The sequence below is a fragment of the Papio anubis genome, chromosome 7, assembly GCF_008728515.1.
Source record: "Papio anubis isolate 15944 chromosome 7, Panubis1.0, whole genome shotgun sequence".
NCBI lineage: Eukaryota > Metazoa > Chordata > Mammalia > Primates > Cercopithecidae > Papio > Papio anubis.
This window is the reverse complement of record NC_044982.1, coordinates 133,680,088-133,703,278: the sequence shown is the minus strand read 5'-3', so window position 1 is coordinate 133,703,278 and position 23,191 is coordinate 133,680,088. Positions and strand designations below refer to the sequence as shown.

The following is a 23,191-nucleotide window of genomic DNA, read 5'->3' as shown; positions in this document are numbered from 1 at the left end:
CAACTGCCTGACCTCTAACCATTGCAGTAAAGTTGCCATTTTTATCAAATGAAAGCACTGGACACCAAGTTAAATTTGAATTTCAGATAGTGAATATTTTCATACAAACATGGCCACGTAATATTTGTAACACAATTATACTAAAAGTTATTCCTTATGTATCTAAAATTCAAGTTTAACTGAGGGTATTCTGTATTTTATTTGGAAATCTACACAGTGATCCTCTGGGCTTGATCCTGGGACCACTTCGCTTCTCCATCAACAATCCTTTTCTTGGCAATCACATCTAGTCCCATGGCTTCCATACCATCTATATACTGGTGGTTCCCAAATTCACATCTGCAGACCTGACTTCTAACGCAGACTCCAGACTATTTTATTTAACTGCCCATGCAATCTTTCCACTTCAAAGTCTGATGAGTTTCTCATACTCAACATCCAACCTATCAGCAAAATGTATCCTAAATCTGAGGATTTATTATTACTTCCAAAAATGCTGCTATAGATCCCTTTACCATCCTCCCACTTGAACCTGTGCAATAATTTCCTAAATTGTCTCTGTTCAACCCCCTGCAGAGAGCCTTTTAAAATAAAAACCAGATCGTGTTTCTCCTTTGCTAAAAATCTTCAATAGCTTCCAACTCCACTTAGAAAAACTCTAGATGTATTTGACAGACTAAAAGCCCAGCATAATCTGGTGCTGGCAATCTCACTGATCTCATTTCTTGCCACTCTTCCTTCTGTTTCATTGCAGACCAGCCACAATAGACTTCCTGGTGTTCTTAGAATTCTCCGAGGACACTCTTATCTCATGGCCACTGTTACATTCTCTCTGCCATGGAAGGAAATTCTCATAGCTCTCTTGGTCCCTGGTTTATTTCAGGCATATACCAAATACCACTTCAGAGAAATCTTCCTTGTTCACTCAAGCTGAAATGGCATTCCTATCAATCTCTGTTCCCTTATTGTTCTTTTTTTCTCAATGGCATTCTTCATTATATGACACACTGAATAATTTATTTGCTTATTGCCTGTGCCCCTCCCTAGAATGTAAGCCCCATGAGAGCAGGAATTTTGTTTTGTTCAGGGCTGCATGCCTATACCACGGCACAGTATGCCATGCTTAGCACAAAGAGGTTGTGCAAGAAATATTGGGACAATAGTGAAAACTGCTGCATAATATACTTGAAATGTGCTAAGAGGACAGATCTTAAATCAATGTTCTCAGCACACACACACGCACACACAAAAACACACAAATGACAACTCCATGGAGGTAACAGATATGTTAATTATCTGGAATGTGGTGACCATTTTATAATGGATATGTGTATCAAAACAAAGTTGTATACCTTAAATATACATAATTTTTATATGGTAATGATATCTCAATAAAGCTATTAAAAAGAAATCTGGCTTGAATGCATTAATGGACCATCTCCTTCCACCTACCTCTATTTCCTCATCCACTCTAAGAATTTAAATGCCGCGAAGAGTAATACTTTGTATTGCCTTTTTCATTCTGTATATCCCCTACACCAGTTTTGATGGTTCTTTCCTAAGTAAGCAGTGGCAAGTAGTAGGATTTTCAAATCTTAGAGACTCTTAGCCTCATCACCATTTCTTTATATTGTCTGCTATTTTCATGTTTCCAACAATAGGAGTAATGATAACACATGTGTGGGCAGGCAAGAAAAACCTACTTAGTATATTGTCTGCTATTTTCATGTTTCCAACAATAGGAGTAATGATAACACATGTGTGGGCAGGCAAGAAAAACCTACTTAGGAGAATGAAGATCAATGAAAGCTTGGAAAATGGTCAAATCATTGGAATGGTAATGAGGAGAAGGAGGGAATTCATTTTAGTATTGCAGTCAACTCAATCCCATTCCTCTCCTCCTCCACACACAATGATTCTGCAGTTAGTATTTGAGAAGTATCCAAATGCATACATTCCTCAGATTTTAAATAGAAGTTTAGGAATGTTCACCATATAATGCTTTTATTAAATACAATATAGGTATTTGTTTATTCATGCATGCATTCTACATATTTCCATGCCCAACATGGAAAAATTTTAATAAATGTTAAATGATCACAACTTGGGTTTTTTTCTTGCTTCTGGGCCTTTAATAGCAGGGTTATACATACGCTTGTTCATAATTTTGTGTACATATTCAAGGACTGATTCCACTTCTACCGTCATGTTTGATCTGTCTCCATTTTTGGCTCCTGCATTCTTGGATTTCTTTACTGTTGACAACACCATTCTTGCCCCTCTGGACTTGGCATTTACATTTGGTTCCTTGATCCTTGCATCTCAGCTGGCCCCTTTGAATTTGGCTCATTTCTTGGCTCTCTGCATATTTATCTGCTTTAAAGGAACATTCTCTTCCAAGCTGTCATCTAAGAGAGTCTAAATCCTTGATTATTTCACTTTTATCTGGCTGAAGCTGCCTTTGAACTTTGGTCAGGTAGAGGGTGCAAGAGATGGTGGGGAAAATGAGGAAGGGGATGTTGTTTGTGGTGGAGTGTGTATTGAATCAAAGTAAAGGTAGTAGATACTTGAGGCAATTGAAAAGGAAGGTAAATCATGTTGAAAATATTTTGAACTAGTTGATTTACCACTGGGTCATCAATGATCTATGCAGGCTGTAGTAAAAATCACCTTTGAAACGACTACTTTCATATGCACTGATTTTTGAATCAGTGCATTAGGGTGGGGAGATAGACTGATTTTGCAGTGATTTTCTTTTGCACTGATTTTCAAATTAGAGCATTGGGGTTGGGGGATAGACTGGACAAGAGGTGTGACATTTATGTTCCTATTATGTGAAAACTCAGTTTTCTAAACAGACCCATATTGTAAACTCTAATGAGAAGCCAGCTCTGGGTATGGTATCAGGCATATAGAGGAAGGGTTCTCGAGGTATGATGGACAATAGCATTCTACTTTTGCATTAATCCAGGTGAAGCCAATACTTGCACCTTACCTTTTTGTCTCTATCAATTTTTGGTAAATTCACCTAAAAAGTCTTTTCTTTTTCTATTTTTTTTTTTGGTAAAAAAAAAAAGTCTATATTAACTGGCTTGAATGAAAGTAGTGCCAGTAAATAATTACAGATTTTGTGAGCACCCAAGGAGCCACATACTCACAGAATAATGCCTAGGAAATATTCCTGAATTTTTTTGTTTACTTAATCTAGCCAGCCTCTAGTACTAAAGGTGTGGGTTAAGAAGAAGAAGAAAAAAAAGGAGCAAACCAAAAACCAAACTGCAAAACATGTGTAAGCAGAAACCCTAGTAGCACACCCTTTGAAAATTTTAAGACCATCTTTAAGTTATTATTGAGGTTATACAACTTAGTCTCAGTTCCCAGGTAGGTGCCCTGTGAGCATGTCAGGAATCCACAAATGTGTGGTTTGGCTCAGCTCTGACTTGACAGCAAAAAATCCTAACAGCTGTATATAGTAGAATTATTTAATTACGAGTTTTAATAACATAAAATCAAGTGGATTTTTACAATTAGTTATACACTTAATTCTAAAACTCTACACTGCCAGTTTAAACCTTAAGAAGAGTAGGTTTACACTAAAATTATGCATTTTGACTTTACAGCATGATCACATTGATTACTGGAGACTTTTCTACCCTGAGAGTATAATACAGACCTGATTGGTAGTGTGAGGAATAAAGCCATAGCAACATAGCAACAAGGATACAATAATTATACTTTTTATGAGGAAAGCGTGACATGTGGCCCATTTATTCCAATAGTCCTAATAAACCCTAATTGAACAAAGTACTAAATTCTTTCCTATATTTAAAAAATCAAGAATAAATGGATTCTGGGTAGCTGCAGTTTTACTATTTAGGTTAAAAGAGCTGACTTCATACAAATAAAGTTCTTCAAGTGTCCTCCGAAGGACACTACTCCTTCTTTCATAACTGTGGTTTATCCAGGTATCTTTCAAATCAGAAAACATATTCTAGCCTTTATAACCTGAATATTCCACCTCCCCAAACAAAACAAAACAAAAAGCACTTATCCTCAGAATGATTTAGGTATTTTACAGAAAATAATTTAATTATACTTTACTTATATTCTAGTTTCTACTCTGTTTAGCCATTTTATTTTCCATAAAGTTCTGAACAACTCGAGCTATTCCTGACCTCTTTTTTTCTCCCCCAAACTTCGCTAAATAATCTCTAATGTTGCCTCCGTGGCTGAAGGCAACAGTCTTTCTGCTAGCCACATGTTAATTTGCAACTAGAACAAAGAGAGGCAGCCTGAAATGACTCAGCAAAGGCCTCTTCATCTTTCAGTGTCACCCCAAGTCAGAGTCAACGAACCCCACATCTCTAGAACAATCTATGTCTTTCCAACTTCAGGTAACAGAATCTAGAAATTGCTGACTAACATCCAGATGAAATAGACAGGATCATCGAGTCAGCTAACAACACTGCAGAGTCAGGGTGACTACCCTCGGCTCAACACAGCAAGGCTGCTCTGGCTCAGCAGTTGAGCCCTGAAGGTGAGTTCCACGAAGACAAGGCTACCTTGCTTAAGGAAGTTACGGACACACCTCTGATAATGAAGAGAAGTCTAAGTGGGAGATTATTCTTCACTCTGCTTTATTCCTACATCTAAGAAGAAAAATATGATGCTTTCAGACTCTTTTGTCTTTCTCATTTAAAAAATGGCATAACTAATTGAAAAATGTTTATTAATACTGGATCGTTCTAAAACACAACAGTAGGTGATGAGTGGTAGCTAGAGATAGTCCCTACCTGAAGAGAGCCTTTTTTTTTTTTTTTTTTTTTTAGACGGAGTCTCACTCTGTCACCTAGGCAGGAGTGCAGTGGTGCAATCTTGGCTCACTGTAAGCTCCGTCTCCCAGGTTCACGCCATTCTCCTGCCTCAGCCTACCAAGTAGCTGGGACTACAGGTGCCCACAACCACACCCAGCTAATTTTGTTTTGTTTTGTTTTGTTTTTTGTTTGTTTTGTATTTTTAGTAGAGACGGGGTTTCACCATGTTAGCCAGGATGGTCTCGATCTCCTGATCTCATGATCCGCCCGCCTCGGCCTCCCAAAGTGCTGGGATTACAGGCGTGCACCACCGCGCCCGGCCCTGAAGAGCAATCTTTATAGTCTCTTTTGAAAACTGAACACATATTTTAAAATAATACATGAGTTATTGAACTACTATTTAAAGCAGATTCTATATTAATGAACCTCTTCAAAAATGTATGTTCTTTCCTATCTATTTTAACATTTTGATGAGATGATAGCTTTTTCCTACAGAACTGAAGTGAAATTTAACTAGGGTGAACTTACCTTTCTTTAGAATCGTATCACAGATAAAGCTAGTTTTAACAAACATTTAAAATATATAGATATATCAGTAGTTTCCAAACTCCTTCGCATGGGGTAGCTGTATTCAGATTGCTAAGCCCTAAATCCAAGAATCCTGACAATTTGGTATAGGGTTGTTGATCCAGCTATACTGAATGCAACCACATTGATATATATGGTATGGATACAACTGAAACTTCTTATATATGTGAAGTTTTTCTCTTTTCTTCCCTCCCTCTCTTTAGTCTTTCAATAGCCAGTCACCAAGCTCTAAACACTAGAATTGCATATAGGTATGAGATATGGTTTCCTGAGTGTGGGAAACAGACAGGTAAAACAAGACTTAGAGGATAGTGTTATAGGTCTTACCCGGCCGAAGGATGCACAGAGTTCTAGGGTGTGCATAGCGAGACAGCACTATTAGATTGTGGTGTCATAACAGATGTTTCAGAGAAAATGACATTTAGATTGGGTCTTGAAGTTAAATAGATTTAGTCAGTCAGAGGAAACAATATTGAAGGCAAGAATATTATGAGCTGACACCTAATTATCTAATTTAGATAATGACAATAGAGGTCACTTACCTTTCACCGTACGTGACGCTGAGCTCATCCAGGACTCCACTGAGCTTAACCTGAAGTTCTTTTAGAATAGTACTAGCTTCAGAATCTAGCTGCAGAGAGACCATAAACAATATTACTTTGGAGTTTTGAGAAAGCATGCCTCTGTTTCGCTTACAAGCATTTTGATTATTATATGGTAACTTCAAACAACACGTAAACTTTTTTCTCTTCTTTTGTTTTTTTGGTCTTTGAAATCAAATCTAAACATTTAGGAAACTTTAAAGAAACCAAGGGGTTCTCATAGACAAAAAATGGTTTGAAATTCAAGGCATGCATACAAATAACAGCTAGGTAGCAAAGCCTTTGTTGGTTATAGCAATGAGAAGCAAGCCATGACAAAAATATCCTCCAGAACATGATAATTCCACAATTTAGAAAACCTGTTATACTTCAGCTGAATATACGTGCTGCTTCAAAATATATTTAAATCTTCAATACCCCTGTAAATAAATAGGCACATTAAGAATAAAAGTTGTTAAAAATTAACTTTTGAATATTGTGTTGTGCATTATTTAAAGGTGTTTTCATATTTCCCCAACTTTGGAATTAAGAGTAATAGGATAGACAAGGTATCCAAGCACTCCCATGTTTTTCTGGAGACGACAGGCCTGACTTTTCTTCCTGGTTGCTAATTTACAGCTGAAAGTTCAGGATAATAGATCTATTGTCTCAAGCAGAGAGAAATTCATGTAAATAGCAATTTGAAATATTCTCTGAAATTGGAATGTGACTCTTTCTTTCTTTCTACCTTTAGAAATTTAGTTTCCTACCATTACTGTCATTAGTTCTTGCCCAAGCTGATCTATTATTGAAAAGAAGAGGACAGGATAAAGCCAAGTTTGGGGAGTAAAACGAATTAAAGCGTGACTTAGTATAAGTAAGAGAATCTAAGAATGCCAACTAAATATAGGACCTAATATCAGTTGAAAGTCCTGGGAGCCGATACAGAACCAAGAAGTGTCCCTGTATGTGTGCATTGGACGTAAGCCCTATATTCCTCCAAAAGTACTTCCTGATACTAAGGAACTGCTAGGAAGAAGAATGATTTATACATCTCTGCAGCGGGGTAGCTCTAAGTTGCAGTGACATGACTAAACACATTGGAATGAAAGTCAAATATTGCATTTGGCATTTGAGACTTTATTAATTATATCACACCCATCTTTTATATCAGTGTTAACTCAAATCCAGGTAATTTTCAGGATTGATTAGTTTCTGCCCTCTCTCAGAGGCAATGTGATTTTTCTGGACTCCTTGTATCTTTTTTTTTCTGTCTTAGTAATCGGTTATGCTGACAGCTCTTGTCCAGACACACAGGCTACCATAACAAAGAGAGACTTCTGTCAGAGTCAGAAAATTAGCATATCTGTGAGCCTCATACTTTCTAAGAGTTCTATTCAACTATAACCAGTTGCAGGGAAGTAATTCAGAAAGACAATTAGATAGCACATACTTATTTTAAAAAGACTTAAGATACGGATAGTGAATTTAATCACAACTTGCCTAACAAACTATCACTCCCTAACCCTTAACCAAGAAAACACATGTGGATTTTCCACTCCACTCTTAAGGGACCATGCAGGCTGAATTTTTTAAAATTATATTTTCTTCTTATTCTGCTAATAACAATTTTACCTTGATTTCATTTGATAAAAATGTTGGGGAAGAGAGATGAGAGATAAGTTATCCCATTTGGCTTTCTTCAGGCTCTCCACTTCCTCTACCACCTCCAAGGAAATCGCTCTGAAAGTAGTGTTTTCTTCAGGAAATGGGGGTTGCTTCTTATTTAAAATGTGTTTTGGTTTTCCTATTAGTTTAATATACACATTGAGGTAATTTGTTCACATTGAGGTAGGATTATCACCGGATAATGACTTCAAAGTCATACAGAAATGGCTACATAGGTCGCTTGCACAAAATTATGCTATTTTCTCATAAAATTATTTTAGTCCACCTTAGGTATTTGGTGAATAGATATTTCTTATCAAATAATTATTACTTGACAACCTAAAACTACCAGACTACAGTGATTTGAACAAAGGATGACAGTTTTAATTTCTGGATACACAGGTATGTTTCTAAGTAGGTGCAGACGGAATGTCTCTGTCATGTAACCAGTCCCTCCCACAAAAGGAAAAGTTTCAGTTTCAGTTAACTATTTAACGTTTATGTAATCTATATCACACCATTAAAACAGGCAAAGCAATTTTGAGGCCGATGTACATGGCGTTTGTAAATTGCAGATCTTTTTCAATAATGAGCATAATGGACATAAATATCATACTCATCTAATAATAAAACAATCTCTTTAGGTAGTAAAACTACCAGTTCTTGGGTTCTTCTGCATTACCTCATGTGTCCAAATTGAGGACATTTTTCTTACTCCTACAAATTTTGTAGAATTTTAAGAAATAATAGATTGGGAGTTGAGAGCTCATTGCCTAAATTATCAGTAGCATATTTTTAAAAATATTGGGTACTTTGTAAAGGTAAAAGGCAATCTATTTTTTCAAAGGTTTAAACCTTATCCTAGTTATGTAAGTAGCATAACATCAAAATTATCTTGAATCTTTTTGTATCGTTATTTAGAGTTATTGTTAAAAGCAAAAATAAAGAGGGAAAGAACAGAAAAATTTCGAACATTCATAAGTCACAGTTTAATTCATTCTGAAGTAGAAACTCAATTAGCATGTGTATATGAACAACTTTATTGGCTGGCTGGCTAAATAAATAAAGTTTCTATGTAAAGAGGAATATACACAACGAAAATTTAAGGATTTTGAGTCAAATTCTGAATTTAAAATGAAGTTTTTAAGACAGATTTAATTCCCCACTCTATGAAAGGCTTGAAAATTCCAAAATCTAGGCTGCCACAATATGTATGGTTCAGAGAATCAGAAAAACTATAATCCCACATAGGTATGAACTGAGTTTTATACCATTGAGGTATTTTATACCATTGAGCTATGGTAATAAATATAACTTGTCTGGGAGAGACAGCTAGTAGACAATACTTTTGTTGTTGTTGTTAATTGAGATGGAGTCTTGCTCTGCTGCCCAGGCTGGAGTACAGTGACCCGATCTTGGCTCACTGCAACCTCCACCTCCTGGTTTCAAGCAATTCTCCTGCCTCAGCTTCCCGAGTAGCTGGGATTACAGGTGCCTCCCACCATGCCCGGCTAATTTTTTTGTATTTTTAGTAGAGACGGGGTTTCAGCATGTTGGTCAGGCTGGTCTTGAACTTCTGACCTCGGGTGATCCACCCGCCTTGGCCTCCCAAAGTTCTGGGATTACAGGTGTGAGCCACCACACCTGACCAGTAAAGACGTCTTTTAAGTTATTTTCCTTAAGGTTTGCTTTTCCTTTTTCTTTAAAAGATAATTCATTTACTACCTCCTTTTGAAAATTTTTGCCCAAGTGTAGCTTGCCCTAGGCAGTTAGTAGATCTAGCTTCTAAACTGACTATGCTTTTTACTATAACTATATATGCAGTGTTCTCTCTAAATGTTCTCTTACACATCTACCTCTTCCATAGAACTCATTCATACCTTTCTGTCCTGGGTGTCTGTCCCAGTGTCCTGCATGCATGGGCATTTACCACATGTTGAGGAAGGAAGTGAGGATAGACAAAAGCATAAAAGATTCCCTCACAGAAGCAGTCCCATATCATCTTCATCTCCTTGGACTGATACCTTGCATTAACTATGAATAGGATATTTTGCCCCTGAAGTCTTTTATTCCTTAGAAACCATATAGTCTAGAGTTATCAAGTTAATCCTGATTTCAAATCTCTCTCTCATTGCCAGACCATGTCAGGTGTTTCCCTGCTATTTGTTTGGTTCAGAAGAATGGTTACCATACCTACACTGCATGTTTGTTTGTTTGTTTTCCAGAACAGATTCTTTCCCTAGAGATCTAAAGAAAATACATGTTATATATTCTCTTACAGCAGCAATTGTTAAACTGACCCTCAAGCTCTTGCTAGAGTTACAACCAATGGGTTGCAAAGTCATTTAAACTCTTTAGATAGCTCAATACAAACTCTTGAAAAATAGACTTTGCATGGAACAAATTAAGGATCTTTAGTGTGAATTCTATTTCTTCTCCACAGTCTTTATTACTATCTCATTTCCTTCATTTCCTACAGGCTACTCAGCTATCTTTCCTGTGTTCAGCTCATCAGTGTTAGCAGTCTGTTATTTTCTGTAAGGAAGTGCAAATCAGGAAGGAAGGTAACTTCCTGGCCATCTCCCCAGGGGCCAAAATTTAATCCTTTGTCTGTTGGGTTTCATACTCTCCGATATTTTTGCATTAAAACATTAATAAAAAAAAATTTCACCTCTAGTTCCATGAAAAAGCCTTATTTCCAAGAAAAATGCTGTTTAACTTGCACTCTTCGTTCCTTGTTTTGGATTTTGTTCCATCAATTATCTCTTTCCCTTTTCATTCCCTCTACCATTAATTTTATTACCCTATCCTATAAATACGCTTAGGTAACATTTATGTTAAAATAAACAATAGACAATGAAAGAGAAGCCAAACTTATTTGGAACTACATTCTCATTGACATCTAGCCAATATCCTTCCTTCTTTTTACCTTCAAACCGCTTACAACACTGTCAAACTTGTTGACTCCACATCCTTTTCTCCTAAACATTTATTAGTTCTCTGTAATGTGGTTTGCTTCTGCTATGGATATGCCACTGACATGTTTCCATATGGTCACTAACGATTTCTTAATTTCAGGGACCTTATTTTTCTTAGCATTCTTTCATTCTGTTGTTTGCTCTGTTTCCCAAGGTCCTTCCCTGCTTCTCAAACTGCCTGTGATTTGTCTGTGTCTTCTGTTAACTTTCCTCCTCTGTCTACCTCTTAAATATTAATGTCCTTCAATTCTCCTTTTTCAATCTTCTTTTCTTTTTACTCTATACTTCCCTTGAGCAATTAAATTCATGCCCATGGTTTCAACTATCACCCATATGCTAAGGACCCCAAATCTATTATCAACATTCTTCACAGCATGCCTGAGAATCATGTCTATATTTCCAAGTACCTAGTAAACGTCCACTTTGATGGCCCATAGATACTTCAATTGTAGCATATCAAAGCACAACTTATTACCGTTCTTAATTTATTTATCTTCTTATTTCCTCTGATTTGGTTAATGGCCTACAATTGTTTAAGGCAGAAATGTGAAAGTCATCTTTGACTTCTGTTTTCTTATTTCCATATTTACTTGGATACCAGATATGATTGGTGATTATCTCTGAAATGTTTTATCCACCTGTCTTGCCCTCTTCACTTCCAGATTCTGAATTTTTCTCCTCCAGCCCACTGTAATCATCTACACATTGTGTTCTTACTTCCTGTTTCCCCACTTCGTCCTCCTAACTGGTGTAATAAACCCAAATATGATCATGACACTTGCTTATCATCCTTCAAGCTGGCTTTCCATAAGGGAATTGCTTCAAGCAACTTCTCACAATCTTATCTGGGCTCTTGCTCTTTTTGTTTTTTGTTTTTTTTCTTTTTAAAAGATCATTTTCCTTCAAATCTTCAACTTGACCAGAATCTTTTCATCTTATAAGGTCTACTTCAACTTAAAATATATGACTGAGAATTCAGCAAAAATTCCCTAGTGAATCTAAAAGTAGCGTACTTTCCTGGAAATGCCCTAAATCACTTCATAAGCCTGTGGTGTCATCATGAATACTGTGGTTTGTTGTCAGAAATAAAAGAATACATGGTCCTCTCTACTGGAAACAAATGTGCCCAGCTCTAACCATACTACCCTGTTTTTTGTTTCATTTTAAAATGCCTCTTAAGGAGAAACTCCACAAACTTACATGACAATTTTCAGACGGACTATGGCATTTTCTTTATCCTATTCAGATTTGCATGAATATTATGCTAGAGGTATCAGTTGTATAAACTCATGTTTCTAACTTCTGGGTTTCAAAAAGTTGAACATCAATAGCTGTCTCCCATCCTAATTAAAGAGAGTACGCAGTAAATCCAAGTGTCACTGTGCTTCAAATCAACAAAATGTCTTTGAGATATGTTAAATGAGGTTCTTCAGTCTAGACAACTAAAAGAAAAAAAAAAGAGATTGCCTTACGTTTTATAATTCACTCAATATAGTTTTGAGTTAGTGAATATAAGGAATTTTGACTTTTTTCTGTTTCTATGAACTGTTTCTTTTTTAAATTACACCTTCAAGCTTTAGATGAGTCATGGGACATTCTTTTCTCTTAAACATTTTTCTCTTCTCACCTACAACACATACACTATTCCTCTGTTTCATGGATTGCTAACATGTGGATTGTCATTATAGTGACAGAAATTGAGAAAAAAAAAGAATTTCTGAAATCATATAGTTCAAATTCCTCGTTTTTCCAGATAACGCATAATATATTATCTTTAAAACCAAGGTACAGATAATGCGTTATGCTTTCAGAGTCACATGGGGACTGAAGAGCAGCATTCTTAGAAGCTATTTCCTCTGAAGAAATTCTCTTCTGAAAATGTTCATTAAAAAACAGGAATCCCTGTTTTATAACAATGCAAAAGGAACTTAGGGTTTATATGTTGCATCCATTGGCTAATTGTGAAAATGGACTGAGTAGGGATAAGTTACGAATAGAATCAATGGGACAGTTTATGTTTAGAATTGTGTTCTGCCCTTTTCCCCTGTCCTACTCTGTCTGACCCATTTGGCTGTTGCTTCACATTCTCACATGTGTTACAAACCACTGCTCAGCGATGTGAATATAGTCCACCTGGTCAACCGAATTCAGGACCGGTTGACCAGCAAGTGCTAGGGACAGAGTGTTCTCTGTGAGCCCTTATCTCAGGGTGCCTGAGGACTATTCTGCTAAGCAGGGCAAAAAGAGAATTAACTGGGTTAAAGAAGTTAAATTTTACCAGTAACGGCATTGATTTATGATTTGTTAGGACAGGCACGAGCAACTGAAGGTGATCACAACAAGATAATGAAATAGATTTATTATAGAAGATGGCAGTTAGAGTGAAACTGTCTTCCTCTCTCTCCTTGCTGTGGCATGTATCCTTTCTCTTTAAGTTTCTTAAGGTTCAGAGAGAGGTGAGTTTAAAAAGAGACTTGGCAGTATATGAGTAACCCTGTGAGCTCTCTCAAATGCTCTGGGAAATGAGGTTAACAAGCATCACCTGCCTGGGTCTGCATTTCATTTTGACATGGCTCGTCAACCACAAAACCTTTCAACCTCCTCGGTAGCGCCTTTTCTTAATCTCACAAATTTAGCAGTTAGCTAAACTTTATGTGGTAGTAGTACTAAATTACTAAACATATTTATTAAATCACTTCAATATAATTTGCTTTATTGGCCCTTCTCATTCTCTTAATTTTCCATTAAGTTCAATTTATTAAATCTAATTGCAGAGATGGCAGAGATGGTTAGGAGGAGAAAGAAACCAGAAAGGCCAGCACTTCAAACATTCAATTCTCCTTATTATCTGGTGCTATGAAGCTATCACTGGTTGCTTTTACTGACTTCAGCCAAATTACATTTCCCTTTTTACCTCTATTTACACAACAACAGGCGAGGTTTGAGTTTATTTCTGAATTGTTGTAGGATAAGTTGTAACAATTAAAACTTTCATCTGAAGGATATGTTCACGTTTAGGAAGCGTTCTTGTTTTTCTCTCACAAACCTTATCTCTTTAATTGCTCTGATTCCCCTAAAAACTTCCAAGTTCTTTGATGGTGGGGTCTGCGTCTTAGTAATTAATGTATCTCCAGTTCCTAGTAAAATTTACAGCTCATAACAAGTGCTCAGCAAATAAATATTTGTTGAATGAATTAGTGAAGGAGTAAATTCTGTCACCATATTCAGTGTGCTCACATCGTTTCTTCATACAGCAGTCAGCCCCAAGGGGAAGAGACGCTTACGGTGGTGTGGAAAGACGTGGAACAGCTGGCTTCTGAATATCCTTCAGTAAGTGCTAAAAGGCATCTCTAGTCTAATTATTGTTTCACCAAATCTCCTACACCTTGTAATCTCCTTGGGGCCCTAGGCATTAAAAAATCTTTTTATTTTGTACCCCAACTTCTGCCCACCTGAAGATAAAATACATACAAGTAGGCAACAATGGATATTCTAACGAAATAAGAACTTTTCAAATTGCTTTAGAAAACAGTTTTAGAACTGAAAGAAAGATATGTGACAATTTGAAATGGTCTATTTTATTAGCTAATATATACTTGATAATTTACTTTATTCTATATTTTGTAATTCCTGAAAATATGAGAAGAATAGATTAATTCTTATTAATGTATTAACTAGTAACCTATATCTCTATATTAAGAAAAGGTGAGACAGATTAGAAACCTGAACGTAAAATTTGGCCGCTATAGCTGAGATTACGGGTGCCTGCCACCATGCCTGGTTAATTTTTGGTATTTTTAGTAGAAACAGGTTTTTGCCATGTTAGGCTGATCTCGAACTCTTGACCTCAGGTGATCCACCCACTTTGGCCTCCCAAAGCGCTGGGATTACAGGCATGAGCTACCACACCTGGCCTTATTCCTTTTCAAAAAGCATAGAGCAGCAATTCTCAAAGCATGGTCCCCAGACCAGTAGCATCAGCATCACCCAGAGATTCCTTAGAAACGCAAATCACCTGGCCCTGCCCCAAATACACTGAATCAATACACTGGGGGTAGAGTTCAGTGACGTGCGTTTTCATAAACTCATCAGGTAGTTCTGATGCCTGCTGAAGTTCAAGAAGAACTACTGTCATGGAGTATTATTTCCTTTAAAACTGATCTTTCATCTCCTGTTGCCTCAGCACATATAAAGTTGAGAGGATAGTGGCAAGTGAAAAATGATGAAGATTAATGTTTTTCCTTCCTGTTCTAGGGTTGCTTAGCTAATGACTGAGTCCATGTGGCTAATAGGTATTACAATGAATTTCAATGAGCTACATACACACACTTTTGGGCAGTCAGATGCAATTTCTAGTTGACACATCAAATTTCTCATTAAAAATTAAAAGCGACATAGATATACATCTCTGAAATAAAAGAATAATTTAGTTGATCATTAAAAGATACATATATTTAGAATAATGGGATTAGGGTCCAGATTCCTTGGTTTCATTCTGCCTGGACTTATGTGAAGTTACTCTCATGGGAAATTTTACCACCATGCATATGACACAGAAGAGTCAATCCTTTTTTGAGTCATAACAATAAAAATAGCATTATCATTTTACCTAATTGAGCTGCCTGTGGTCAACAGATTAAAATAATTTAGCTGAACAAACGAACCCTTCTTTTCGCCTAAATATATTAATAATAGCTAACTACAATTTGAAGTAACATCAACAGTTAGCGGTCTGATGGATAACTGTGGATTCTACCATTTAAAATGACTGCACCAATAAAATATTGTGAAGGATAAATGCACCTTCTAAATCAATTATCATAATACAAGTTCTTTAGAGTTTCAAAATCCATATCTTAAAACTTCCTGAAAAGAAATTAAATTTTGGATTTTTTTAATATACCTGTATATATTAGATTGCAAATTAATGATAAATCCTTTTCACGGGCTTCAGCAATGTGTTTTTATTACAAAATGAATACAAGCTAAGTAATTATTTGCAATTGATAGATAATAAATTATATTCATGAAATAATTAAGCTATTAACATAATGTAACCCAAAGTAATCACTCACCAATGAATGAAAATTATTACATGGCACCCTGATAATCATTTTGTTGTTATTGTGTCAAAAAGGGACAGGTAATATTGTACGGGGATTGTAGTGTAAATTAACTTGTAGCTCTAATACATCTATAACATGGGCTGGCTATTTTATTTGTTTTAGTATAGTGATTCCCAAAACTGTATCCACAGAAAAAATCCCCTGAGGTGCTTTTAAAGAAACAGACTCTGTACTCTAGTCCTAAAGGTTAGTTTTTCTTCATGATTTGTGAGATTTGTTTTTTTATATTCTCTAGAGGAATCAGAGATGTTATGCCAAAACATGCCCCTGATTTGTATGCAGAGAAGTATGTTGGAAAATCACTTTTATAGGAGAAGAAAATTAGTGGTTTGCTTTTCTCTTTTGACTTTTTTTCCCCCTAAATAGGGCATTAGAAAGTAAATGTGCTGACATGGCCCATAGGATATTGTGCATGCAACTGTCTAACAAAGATTGCTTAAGTGACTGTTTTAGGAACCATTGTCAAAAACATAATCCCAAGATCATCATGGTGTTAAAGCAATGCTTCCATTTGAACTCCATACAGAGAATGGATTTTTCCACTGAAGAAGGGTTTTAAACACTTTTTATTTCCAGAGGGAAAAGAGACTGATTCTGTGAAGAAAAAACAGCTGCCTCAACTACACGGTTATCAGGTTAAAGCAGCAGGGAGCTGCAGCAGCACACAGTCATGCCTGTAAGCAGCCAGCACTTTGCAGGTGGTATAATATTAGAGGAAAGCAATGCTGTTGTTAGAAGCCAACTAATAAACACATAGCATTAAAAACTATTTTGAGCAAGTGCACAAGCAATTATTTGCTATTTAATTTATATAGCAAGAAGTACGTATCTCAGCACAGATGGTGCGGGATAAAATAAAAAGAAACTCTTAAAAGAAGAATAAGGTCTAGCCTGGAATATTTCCCTTATTTACAGTGGAACTGGTTACAATACCAGTCAAAGGTTTTACAACCAGTTCCACTGCAAGGAAAAAATGGGAATTTGAATTGGAACACATTGTATAACTTTTAAAGGCCCCTGAACATGTCTGTATCACATGTTGCATATGAAAGGGTGAATTCTGTAATTTTCTCATATCAAAGGGTGAATGCTGTAATTTTCAATCAAATCCTTTTTCATCTTTATAAAAGTCCTAAGTTAAGGAAACCATTTAGATACTGCTATGTTTATACAACAATATTGGAAGAACTCTGCTTATTATTTTGAAATTATGTTGCCTAGAGACCCCAGAGTAATCAGAAACTCTATCATAATTCTGTATCAATTAAGCTTCTGTTTTCTGGGAGGACACATGATGCACTCAGACTTGAATGCAAGTCTTGCTTCCTCCTGACATTTCATCAATCTCTGTGCCAACTCTGACTGGCCCTACCTAAAACTTTGAGCTGAAAATGGAAGAGAATAAGAGAAAAGATCTATGCACAGGAGAAAAAGAAAACAGGAGAAATAGAAAATCACCGAAAAGGGTAGAGAAAGGAAGGAAATAAATGAAAAAAATATTTAGAAAAACAAAGGAGCAGATTACATTGTTAGAATCTAGGCATTCATTTTATTTCACTGATTTAATTACGTTTTCTTCTTAAATTGTGTCTGAGGACTTTATCAAATAGACATTGCAAGAGTTTTAAAGGGAGAAGGCACCAAGTTCAGTATTTGTTTTCATCATTTTCTTCAATAAGAGGAGGAGTTATATGGTTTAGTCATATATTTGAAATAAAATATATAGTGTGAAACCTGTATATTTCAAACCAGCAATTCTATCTGAAATAAGGAATTCAGTTTTGACTGGTGAAGAAGCCACTTTATAACATTTTTAATGAGCAAGGGACTTGGCCCATACAGTTTCCTTTAAGTACAGGTCTGATTTGTCTGATTAAATTCAGTTCAGCAATATGTTATTCACATTAGAGTTCAAACACAGAATAGTAATGAAATAGCATAAGTAGCATAAGGAGAAATTTATGGAAATATGACATTTTAAATAGAACTTTATTCTTAAATGATTTGTGGGCTTTAAAATTTACAGAAAGGAGATAATATTTCCCAGATGAAATCAATAATTTCTTCATCATTTTTCTAAATGCTAAGTGGACTTCAAGTCTGAATATAAAACATCAGTAAAATTGAAAAGGAAATCTCATGTTATGTTCCTTAATTGGTTGTGCTCACCTAATTCAGCAGAATAATTTCAAAATAAGATCAATGGCCTCAAACTTTACATAAAGCATTAGCATACTTTAAGGAATGAGGCCTTATTTTATACAAATAAAACTGAGATTGCAACGAAGGCACAGCTCATAAAGGTTCATTTTTTTAAAGTTTTGCATCATCGCACATGTATTCTAGTGTTTCTCCATTGTAGAATGCTAAATAGCAAGTTCATTTTTCAAAATACTGAAAAAGAAATAGACATTGGGGAAGTGTAAAAACATCTCCTTGAGGTTAAAAGCAAAATCACATGGGAAGAAGAAAATCTTAAAAGAAACATTTGTAGCCACATAAATTTAGAAATAAAAGGGATATTTACTTTGAAATGCATCTTAGCATTACGCACATCTCAGAAACTTTCCCACAGGAAGGAACAATGTAAAGGAATCTTAAACAGAAATATCTATCTACATATTCTTGACATAGCTGCCCTTGAGATTGTTTCAAGGGGAATGAGGGCATGGGGAGAAACCCTGCTTCGTGACCCTCCCTCTCAGCACCTTCTCCAGTCCTCAATCCCTGAATGCTTAGGTCAGTTTATGAAAGAGAAGACTGTGGCAGGCAGGAAGATGCAGGTGCATAGCTAGTATTTCACTCTCTGTCTGTTCCAAACAAGCAAATGAGAATAAGTAGAAAATGCAATGATCTTTAGGTATGGAGTGAAGGTTGGAGGAAACAGCCAGGTAAGGGAAAAGATGCTTACTATCACAAACCTCATAAAAGAATCTTTCTCCTTCCTTCTTCTGCTCATGGAATTGCAAGTCAAAGATGTTAGACAAAGACACGACACATTACAGACACAGCACACAACACATTTTTGACAACTTTCTCGATGTGAAAAATAAACTACCGGCTGGGCGCAGCGGGTCACGCCTGTAATCCCAGCACTTTGGGAGGCCGAGGTGGGTGGATCACGAGGTCAGGAGATGGAGACCATCCTGGCTAACATGGTGAAACCCCGTCTCTACTAAAAATACAAAAAAATTAGCCGGGCCTGGTGGTGGGCGCCTGTAGTCCCAGCTACTCAGGAGGCTGAGGCAGGAGAATGGCGTGAACCCAGGAGGCAGAGCTTGCAGTGAGCCGAGACTGTGCCACTGCACTCTAGCCTGGGCGACAGAGCGAGACTCCTCTCAAAAAAAAAAATAAACTAAACTACCAGTACATCAAAAACAAATAGCACCACAAAGCATATTTCAGAACATTGATATCAAACTGACATTGTACAAGACAGTGAAAAACACAATTTATGGAACTTTACAAATCATTAGCATACAAATATATATGCGTGTATATATGACTGCACATACCAGCACACATGCGCACACACATAAGACCAAAGGCTACTATCTTCTGCCTCCCACTCATACTTCTAATGTGTGTACTAAAGTATTCTGTTGTGGATAATAATCAGTTTAGTTGCTAATGACATTTTAGATTATTATCAACTCCTGTTCTTAGTTAGCCATGTTAAAACTTAAGACTCTTTCATAGCAAGAGATACGCTGCTAATAATCTCTAAGTAAGATTTTAGCAAACGTAGGAGAAAAAGATACCCACCTCTTTCCCTCCCATGGATTCAAACATTTTTTCCAGCTGGACCCGCAATTGTTGAATATTGTTCATCAAGATACAGGGCTTTAAATATAGAAAAAAAGAATATTATGAGCAATGATTTTATATAAAATTGTTGAATGAGTTTAACTTAACAGGTGGTTACAAATAGCTATCTTGGCTTCCTAGTATATTTGATGTATATAATAATTCTGCCATTTCGACATTATAGTTTGTAACAGTTAAGAAGGGAAATGGAAAAATATAATGCCACATTGGGGAATGAAATTTAATAACATACTCAGACAATAAACCGTTGGAGCAAAACTTTGCTGCTAAAGTTTCTTTTATCTTTAACATTGTAACATTTCATACTTAGAAAGTAAGCACATTTTTTGCTTTTAGAGATTTACTTTTAGAAAAAGGTTAGCTTAAATTCTTCTATTATTTTACCGTTTTAGAAAACAAAATACCAGGTGATTCTTTTATATGCAAAAACATATAAAAAATAAACTTAAATATATTTTCTGGCTGCAGATAAAGACCACATGCTAGTATTCAAAGCCTTTTGCCTCTGGCTTTAACCCGTGTTTCTCTTCTCATTTTCCTCTTTGCTTATTTGACTCATATCCATCATTTAGGTTAGAGTGTTCTTTTTTCCTGGATTTTATCTTATCTCTCACTTGGCATTTGTTTTATATTGCTTTACATTTGAGTTGGTTTTCACTCTCACCGGCCAACCTTAAATACATTGTACATGCTGCTGTGTCTCTTTCTGCTTTTCTTACTCACAAACTACTGCCCAGTGGTGTACATATAATAAATACAGGCTTAGAAAATGTTTCTCTACTTGTTTCCAAGGATCCAGAAATATAACAGCAACAAAGATGTAAAGCTTTGTGACAGGTCTAGATGTGAACTTAGAATAGTTAAAATTAATCCACAATTAGAAAACAATTCATAATAGTTACAGAATCATTTAATCTTTGCTGTATATTGATTCCTAAGAGCCAGTATATCAGAGGAAAACAGACACAGAAAGATAAACAGACAAAGGAAGGAAAATGGATGTATCTTCCAAGTTGCTGGGAAATAAGCCAATAACCAGAGTCATGCAAAGGACGCACGGGATGTCAGAGAGGTGTTAGCTCTTATCAGTGGAAAGATTTTGTTATTACTTTAGCCACATTAATGACCTTTGAAAAACTTTCTACTTGACTCTTAAAGTGACCACATCATCACTTTGATTTATGCAAACAATTTAAAAATTCCTTTCTGTTTCCTTGATTCCAGTCACTTAAAAACTTTATTTTTTAACACAGATATCTGAGATGTATCCCCCAAAGACTCTGTTTTAATTAGCTGAATCAAAATGTTCCACAAATGATTCTGATCCATAGCCATGATTGAGTACTACTTGATCTGGGCTTAGTCCTTTCCATAGTGAGTAGGGCCACAGTTTCAGAGGATTCAGCATCTTGACCCAAGTCTACAAACTAAGCGAATAGCCTATCTTTTCACTAGGAGGTAGGGTCATTGGCACTTATTTTTAATTGCAGAATGGGAAGATTTGGTGTGAATCTGGGCAATCACATCAGGGAGAAATCCAAGGTCAAAGTAAAACAATGACTTATAATGAGAAGCAGTAAGACTACATGGGTGAGGGGCTACTATCACCTGGTTTCCCATAGGTCTAAGTTAGCTTGATAGACTCTTCTTAGATTATTTGATATTAACATTCAAGCTAATCTTTACTGTCACATATAACAGGACCCTAGTACCAGCTTTATAAAGAAAGGCCAGCTGCCAACTCTTCTTACTATGATGATTTCTGATTAAAAAGAGCTACTGAGAACCAAATGAACATGGACAGTTTGGCTCACTTGACATGGATCGCTATTGACCCCAAGTTAGACTACAGAGAAAAAAAAGAGATGCAGTTATCCAGAGGGAGACAAAAATAAATACGAGACTCTCCCTTTTCATTAACATTTCCCTGACCTTGAAATATTCAAAGTTCAATTTTACTGAATCAATTCATCAAACTGCTCCTGGGAACAGATTACACAAATTCACCTTAAATTTAATCATGAAAGTTTTTACTTTCAACAACTTCATTGTAAATGAAAAAAAGAACAACTTCATAGTAAATGAAAAAAAGAAACTGACAGCAAAGGAAACATTACCCTAATTCAAGGATATTACTTTTTGAGGAGTTTAGTAAGATAAAACAACCTATGTTAAAGTAATTTGTATCTTCCTATTTTCATATCTTGATTTTTTCCCTAAAAATATAATAATACCTTTAATTATATCCCAATCTGGAACAAAGTCAGGAAACTGAAACATAGTGAATATGAAAGTTAGTGTCTTTCAGACTAGGAATATTTCTACATGGTCGAAGTATTTCTGAGTTTAAAAAATTTTTTAAATTATTCAAAATAAAAGTAATTCTAATTTAGATTGTGATGTCTTGCTATATTTTGGAATGTGAAATAAAATGAATAAAAATATTTTGACCCATTTCAAATTTAAAATGTTACAATAGAAAACAAATTATTCTGACATGGATATTTTATTTAACTCTGGTCTTTAATTCTAAACCCTGAGAACTCAAATGTTATGGCCATATCTTTTTTGTTTGTTTGTTTTTGAGACAGAGTTTCGCTCTTTTTTGGCCAGGCTGGAGTGCAATGACACAATCTTGGCTCACTGCAACCTCCATCTCCCGCGTTCAAGCAATTCTCCTGCCTCAGCCTCCCAAGTAGCTTGGATTACAGGTGCACTCAACCATGCCTGGTTAATTTTGTATTTTTAGTAGAGACAGGGTTTCACCATGTTGGCCACGCTGGTCTTGAACTCCTGACCTCAGGTGATCTGCCCACCTCGGCCTCCCAAAATGCTGGAATTACGGGTGTGAGCTTCCAAACCTGGCCTATATTATGCTCATATCTTAAATGATGTCTATCTTTAGATGCTTCTAGCTCAATTTGCAGATGAAATTTACATTACCATAGATATACTGAAAGATGTACAAGTTTCAGTGGTCTTGATATTGAAATCTTATATTGAAATAATTATAAATAAGTATCTGTAATAGTAACTATATATGCTCATGGAAATGTACAAAAGCACTTCAATTTGCCTTGAATGAAAACATAAGCCAAGTAACCAAGTGACATTCTTTTATAAAAGCTAAAATGATATTTGGCATTTAAGCAATAGTGTATAAGGCTGGTCAAGATATTAGTAATTATGGAGGAAAAGCACTGAGGGAAGGAAAAGGAAGTTCCTTTGTTGTAATATTTGGAGGGCGTTTGGTTCTTTTTATAAAGATTTAATTTTTAAAAGTATAAAACCTACAGAAAGGGTACATAGAATAATATAATAAACACTGGGTTATGATTTTTATCTCAGTGTTTATTCAATGTAAAATATAGAATGTTAATACATAACGTGGAACTCTGCAGGGGCTTTTAAAAACTAATTTGCCTTTCTGAATGGCAGGAATTAGCCTTAGGAGTTCACGGCCACCTTTCAAAATCTTCAATTTGGCTGTCCTAATATAAACAAGATCCTCTTGTGAAATTATCAGATACTGTTTGCATTTTCAATGTAACACTTTAGACATGTATTATCTTTTAATCAGAAATAACATACTTTCAATAAATAAATAT

General features: G+C 35.8%; 1 protein-coding gene across 1 annotated transcript in view; it reads right to left on the bottom strand.

Annotated features, from left to right (window-relative positions):
* The window catches only part of LOC116275826 (protein unc-13 homolog C-like), a 236,563-nt gene that overhangs the window by 100,993 nt on the left and 112,379 nt on the right, over nt 1-23,191 (bottom strand). The window contains exons 7-8 of the mRNA XM_031668658.1: nt 19,521-19,598; nt 5,945-6,033 (exon numbers count right to left, since the gene is read on the bottom strand). Of these exons, the coding sequence (XP_031524518.1) occupies nt 5,945-6,033; nt 19,521-19,598 (167 nt within the window). The remainder of the gene's footprint in view (nt 1-5,944; nt 6,034-19,520; nt 19,599-23,191) is intronic.